Source organism: Hordeum vulgare, chromosome 6H (genome assembly GCF_904849725.1).
Source record: "Hordeum vulgare subsp. vulgare chromosome 6H, MorexV3_pseudomolecules_assembly, whole genome shotgun sequence".
Lineage (NCBI taxonomy): Eukaryota > Viridiplantae > Streptophyta > Magnoliopsida > Poales > Poaceae > Hordeum > Hordeum vulgare.
Genome location: NC_058523.1, coordinates 42,140,461 through 42,147,130, shown reverse-complemented (window position 1 = coordinate 42,147,130; position 6,670 = coordinate 42,140,461). Strand labels below are relative to the sequence as shown.

At 51.1% G+C, this 6,670-nt stretch overlaps 1 protein-coding gene across 1 annotated transcript; it reads left to right on the top strand.

Moving 5' to 3' along the window:
- Positions 1–2,396: 2,396 nt before the first annotated feature.
- LOC123403982 (chloride channel protein CLC-b-like) lies at positions 2,397–5,734 on the top strand. The gene is made up of 5 exons (XM_045097884.1): positions 2,397–2,919; positions 3,026–3,226; positions 3,306–3,483; positions 3,621–5,288; positions 5,379–5,734. Exons 1-5 carry the CDS (start codon positions 2,702–2,704, stop codon positions 5,475–5,477), a joined length of 2,364 nt encoding a protein of 787 aa, XP_044953819.1. The 5' UTR covers positions 2,397–2,701; the 3' UTR covers positions 5,478–5,734.
- The last annotated feature ends 936 nt before the right edge of the window (positions 5,735–6,670 follow it).

The following is a 6,670-nucleotide window of genomic DNA, read 5'->3' as shown; positions in this document are numbered from 1 at the left end:
AACGGACGACACCTCCGTGTTCAGCAAACGTCCAGCTCGATGAAGTCTCCGCCTACCCGATCCAGCGAGCGAGGGCGGAGTAGTAGATGTGTTCTCCGGCAACACGATGGCGTGGTGGCGGCGGCGGTGGTGCTATCCCGGCAGGGCTACGCCTAGCGCTACCGAAACCGTGAACGGAGGAGAAAATGATCTAGGGAGAGCGAGGGACGCCCCTCCCCTTTATATATAGGTGGAGGGGCGTGGAGAACAGCCCCTCCAAGCCCTAGGGTGCATCCAAGGGGGGAGAAGCTGGAATCCTAGTCCTCTTCCTTCCCTTTCATATAAAGGTGGACTTTCCACCTTTCCCAACTGCATGGGCCTTGAGGGACTTGTGCGCTTGGCCCAATAAGGCCACTATGTCTTCCCTCAGCCCATGCAAACCCTTGGGACATGGTAGAACCCTCTGTGGACTTCCGTACACCTCCAGTAGTTTCTGGAACCTTCTAGAAGCTTCCCGATACAATACCGAAAACCTCGAAACTTTTCCGATAGCCAAAATATGACTTACCATATATAAATCTTTACCTCCAGACCATTACAGAGCTCCTCGTGATGTCCAAGATCTCATCCGGGACTCAGAATAACATTCAGTTATCTTCACACATAACTCACTAATACCAAATCGCCACCGAACTTTAAGTGTCAAACCATGCGGGTTCGAGAAGTATGCAGACATGACCGAGACACTCTCCGGCCAATAACCAATAGCGGGACCTGGATGTCCATATTGTCTCCTACATATTCTACGAATATCTTTATCGATCGACCACTATGTTAAGGATTCATTCAATCCCGTATACAATTCCCTTTGTCTATCAGTATGTTACTTTCTCGAGATTCGATCATCGGTATCTTCATACCTAGTTCAATCTCGTTACCGCTAAGTCTCTTTACTCGTTCCATAATACAAGATCCGGTGGCTAACTATTCAGTAACATTGCTTGCATGTTTCCTGTGATGTTGTATTACCGAGTGGGCCCTGAGATACCTCTCCGTCACACGGAGTGACAAATCCCAATCTTGATCCATGCAAACTCGACAGACACCCTCGGAGATACCTCTAGAGCATCCTTATAGTCATCCAGTTACGTTGCGACGTTTGATACACACGGAGTTTTAGTTGAGTCCACTTCAGGTATGATCATTGTCCCTGTGGGTTGTCCTACCTTTGATTGGACGGCCTACCCCTACTAGAAGATCAAGATGTGCATGCATCTTGAAGCAATTGACAATGATCTCTGGTATGTTGTGGAAAATAGTGTTCCTCTAACACTTCCACTATCAACGCTGCTGATATGAAGAGATTCAAGCAACTCGACTCTCAAGTGGAGAATATCATATGTGGCCATCTGAGGAAAGGTCAGTATGGCAGAGTGAGTGCTTCGGAAACCGCGAAGCTCATATGGGACAGGTTGTCCAAAGTCAACGAAGGAGTCTCAACTCAACGTGACTCCCGAGTTGATGTTCTTCGCAATCTCTTCAACCGTTTCAAAAGACTCGACAATGAAAATGTTCAGCAAACCTTCGATCGCCTCATTGATATCTCCAATGAGCTTCAGGCTCTTGGTGCCATTGACAGCACCAACCATGAGGTGGTGAACAAACTGCTAAGGTCTCTTGATTCCTCATTTGACACACTAACTTTGATGATTCAAGAGCGCGGAGAGTACAAGTCACTAGATCCTATTGATATTCTTGAAAGACTCAATACTCATGAATTCCAACAAGCTGAGAAAACAAATCTCTATGGACCAAGCTATGGAAAGTCTCGTGCACTGAAGGCAAAGGAAATTTCCTCATTTGAAGAATAAAAATCTAACAACAATCTTGGTGATCCTGAAGAATTTGGTTAGAAGCTAGCAATGCTTGCGAGGAATGATGACATGCACCAAAACAAAAACAATGATATTCGAAATGTAACTTAGAACCGAAGCATGGAGCAATCACGCAAAATTATGTCGTTTTAAAATTTTATGTGCAAACATAGAATGTCCGAATGTACACGCAAAATTATTGTTTATTTTTTTAATACTTAAATTATGTTTATATATATATTTATTTATTTATTTTCATAATAGATGCATTTGCATCTATGAACCAAAACACCACTCTCCTTAGTGCCCATTATATTTCCATGTAGCAAAACCTTCAATGCTAAAAGGGCAAAAAAAAAAACTCATGATGATGAGATGCACCAAAACGAGAACAATGATTCATATTCTAACTATAACTTAGAACCAAAGCACGGAGCAATCACTTTCAACCCACATGGCATTTTCCCTCAACAGGGCCCACCAAATTAATCATTGCCCCTCCTTCCACGGTCTTATCTCCCTGCCAACAAGCGAGCAGATCACTCCATTTCGCTGTCTTCAAGCTTGCCCACGTACTCGGATCGCTACAAACATATAAGAAAATAAACTCAGCAAATAATTCTCTACCTCTTCTTCTTCCACGGGACGCCACAGGTTGTTGATCCACTTGCAAGCCGGACCAGACAGATAAACTGCCAGATAAGAGCATTTGAGCGGCAAGTCCACGTGATTCCATTTATATACGGATACATACATCCACGAACCCCATCCTCCTTGACCTGATCTTGAGATCTTGATATCCCTCCCGGATTTGGAGAAACGGAGCTCAGTTTGACAGGAGGACAGGCATGGAGGAAGACCAGAGCCCGGGGCTCGGGCTCGCCGGAGAGACGCCTGGTCTCAAGCACGGCAATGGCGTCGGCAGCAGCCCGGAGGACCCAGGGAGCGCCGGCGACGGCATCAGCTCCCTGGAGAAGCCGCTGCTGAAGAGAAGCAACACGCTGACCTCCAGCCACCTCGCCATGGTCGGCGCCAAGGTCTCCCACATCGAGAGCCTCGACTACGAGTGAGTGTTCGACCTCTCGATACATGCATGCTTAGCCTTTACAACTCCGTTCGTGCAATTATAGGTTGGTTTGCTTTAGTGAATTGAGCTGAAATAATGGCTGCAGGATCATCGAGAACGATCTGTTCAAGCACGACTGGAGGAGCCGGTCCAACGTGGAGGTGCTGCAGTACATCTTCCTCAAGTGGTCGCTGGCGTTCCTGGTGGGCCTCCTCACCGGCGTCATCGCCTCGCTCATCAACCTCGCCATCGAGAACATCTCCGGCCTCAAGATGCTCCACATGGTCCAGCTCGTCCGGGAGAAGAGGTGCGGCGAGATCTATCTACAGACGGCGGGACCAGAGTTGTTGGCCGGGGAATTAATTATATTCTATCTGTGCATTCAGGTACTGGGCCGGCTTCTTCTACTTCTCCGGCATTAACTTCGTGCTGACGTTCATCGCCGCCGTGCTCTGCGTCGTCTTCGCCCCCACCGCCGCCGGCCCGGGCATCCCCGAGATCAAGGCCTACCTCAACGGCGTCGACACGCCCAACATGTTCGGCGCGCCGCAGCTCATTGTCAAGGTACCAATAATGAAGCACTGATTCCTTTCTTCTTCTGTTCATGTTCCAGGCTGAAATTGGAAATGTGTGATGCGACTACTCGAAGCTGCAAGAGAGACATTAATGGATTGAATTTTTTTTTTTGGTACGATGGTCAGATCATAGGCAGCATCTGCGCGGTGTCGTCGGGGCTGGATCTCGGCAAGGAAGGCCCGCTGGTGCACATCGGCGCGTGCCTCGCCAACCTGCTCAGCCAGGGCGGCTCCGGCCGGTTCCGCCTCCGCTGGAGGTGGCTGCGTTACTTCAACAACGACCGCGACCGGCGCGACCTCATCACCTGCGGCGCGTCTTCCGGCGTGTGCGCCGCGTTCCGGTCGCCCGTGGGCGGCGTGCTGTTTGCGCTGGAGGAGGTGGCGACGTGGTGGCGCAGCGCGCTGCTCTGGCGCACCTTCTTCAGCACGGCCACCGTGGTGGTGGTGCTGCGCGGGTTCATCGAGGTGTGCCGCGGCGGGCGGTGCGGCCTCTTCGGCGAGGGCGGGCTCATCATCTTCGACGTCAGCGACGTCACCGTCCGGTACCGGCTGGGCGACCTCCTCCTGGTCACGCTCGTCGGCGTCATCGGCGGCGTCCTCGGCGCGCTCTACAACCACGTCCTCCACATGGTGCTCCGGCTCTACAACCTCATCAACGACAAGGGCCGGATGGCGAAGCTGGCGCTGGCGCTCGTCGTGTGCGTGTTCACGTCGGCGGGGCTGTACGTGCTCCCGTTCGCCGTGCCGTGCACGCCGTGCGACCCGGCGTTCGGCGCCGCGTGCCCGGCCACCGGGAGGAGCGGCAATTTCAAGCAGTTCAACTGCCCGGCCGGGCAGTACAACGACCTGGCCACCCTCCTGCACGCCACCAACGTGGACGCCACGCGCAACATCTTCTCCACGGGCACCCCCGGCGAGTTCCGGCTGGACTCGCTGCTCATCTTCTTCGTCATCTACTGCGTGCTGGGGCTCTTCACATTCGGCATCGCCGTGCCGTCGGGGCTCTTCCTCCCGATCATCCTCATGGGCGCCGCCTACGGCCGCATCGTGGCGCTCGTGCTCCAGAGCGCGGTGGCCGCGCGCATCGACCACGGGCTCTACGCCGTGCTGGGCGCGGCGGCGCTCATGTCGGGCTCCATGAGGATGACCGTCTCGCTGTGCGTCATCTTCCTGGAGCTCACCAACAACCTCACCCTGCTCCCCATGACCATGTTCGTGCTGCTCATCGCCAAGACCGTCGGCGACGCCTTCAACCCCAGCATCTACGAGATCATCCTCGACCTCAAGGGGCTTCCCTTCCTAGAACCCAAGCCAGAGCCATGGATGAAGGACCTCACCGTGGGCGAGCTCGCCGCAGCCAAGCCGCGCACCATCAACCTCCAGGTAGTCGAGAAGGTGTCCAACGTCCTGGAGGTGCTGCGGAGCACCGGCCACAACGGGTTCCCGGTGGTGGACCGGCCGAGGCCCGGCCTGTCGGAGCTGCACGGGCTGGTCCTCCGGTCGCACCTGGTGGCCGTGCTGAGGAAGCGGTGGTTCCTGGCGGAGAAGAGGAGGACGGAGGAGTGGGAGGCCAGGGAGCGGTTCTCGTCGGTGGAGCTCGCCGACAAGAACTGCAAGATCGACGACATCGAGCTGACGCCGGAGGAGCTGGAGATGTACATCGACCTCCACCCGTTCACCAACACGACGCCGTACACCGTGGTGGAGACCATGTCGGTGGCCAAGGCCGTCGTGCTCTTCCGCTCCGTCGCGCTCCGGCACATGCTCATCATGCCCAAGTACCAGGGCCCCGAGGTGCCAAATCAAATGATTCACCAAGCTCAAAGCATCGACAGATTGTTCTTGCGCATTTGGATCTGATGATGGGTTGATTTTGGTGTGCAGATATCTCCGATTGTGGGGATCTTGACGAGGCAGGACCTGAGGGCGCAGAACATCCTCGGCGCGTTCCCTCACCTGGCGAACAAGAGCAAGACGCACTGAAAGTCAGTACCATTTTTGGGACATCTAAGTATGACGTCATCGTCATTTATAATCCTATAAAGTAGCATATCCCATCTCCTGTTTGTTTGATTGTTTTTTTTTCGATGGTTCTTCCGACCTGCCTATTCAACTGATCGTGCATCATTTAATTAGCCGTAAACTGCTGTAGCTGGTGGACCAGTGTTCGGGTGCCTGTTTCCCGCAGTACAATTCGCAACATGCAAAAACACAAGCCGTCAGTCAGGGCATCTTTAATAGTTGTATGATCTTCATGAATAAAATTGTCACATAGATGATTTTAATGACATGATACATAATAAAAAAAATGTATGAACTTGAGGCAACGATTCAGACACAAGCTCCGAAACAAACATAGTCATTTCTTCTACATTTAGTGGAATCGTTTTGTTATTTTATATACGGTTAACACACGCTTTATTAAAGAGCTTGTATGATGTGATGTTGGCTGCTAACGTGGACATTTATATTAATGGTTAAACATATACACTGTTGAAGATGCTCTTATATACACCTGCTAGAGCATACCTAGTGCACACACTAATCCCTACCACTGATGCTCGACGTGCTAAAGCAATCATGTTGCACCGAGAGCTATTGTGTGGGTCCACTCCATCTCAAACTACAGTAGATAATGCTAAATGAATGCCATTGAGACCAGTGACGAAGCCAGGATTTAGATATAGCCGTTGAAGGAGGGGGGCGTAAATAAATACATACTTGCGCATATCAGGAAAATATATACTGAATACTTCAGATTTCGTCGATCGTTGCGGGAGGGGAGGGGGGGGGGGCTGCACGCCCCCCTGTTTCCGTCCGTGACTGAGACGCAAAAAAGTTAAACGTACAAAGAGCTACATTAGGTTACACGCTGATTAGGATTTCTTCTTTCAAACTAACCTCTCCTTCTCTGATTTTCAAAGGGGGTAGGGCCTTCATCTCCTTAATCTCCAATCAAAATTTACCTGCCTGTAAAAGCCCTGTAAAATTATGTGTGTACCATTATTGATTCAGACGTTTCATAATTTTTTTGCAACACCTTTTTCTTTGTCATTTATACAGCACAAATTGAACTGAAAACCAGGATAAAACATCCATGTATGTAGTTTCATGTTTGACAACTCTATAGATGTATTTGGGCCATTTTTTGAAAAGATATAGAAGTACAAACATAT

Coding starts and splice junctions, on each gene's coding strand:
- LOC123403982 (XM_045097884.1), top strand. CDS start 2,702: ATGGAGGAAGACCAGAGCCCGGGGCTCGGGCTCGCCGGAGAGACGCCT. Junction 3,227..3,305: donor CAGCTCGTCCGGGAGAAGAG/GTGCGGCGAGAT, acceptor CTGTGCATTCAG/GTACTGGGCCGGCTTCTTCT. Junction 5,289..5,378: donor CCAAGTACCAGGGCCCCGAG/GTGCCAAATCAA, acceptor TTTGGTGTGCAG/ATATCTCCGATTGTGGGGAT.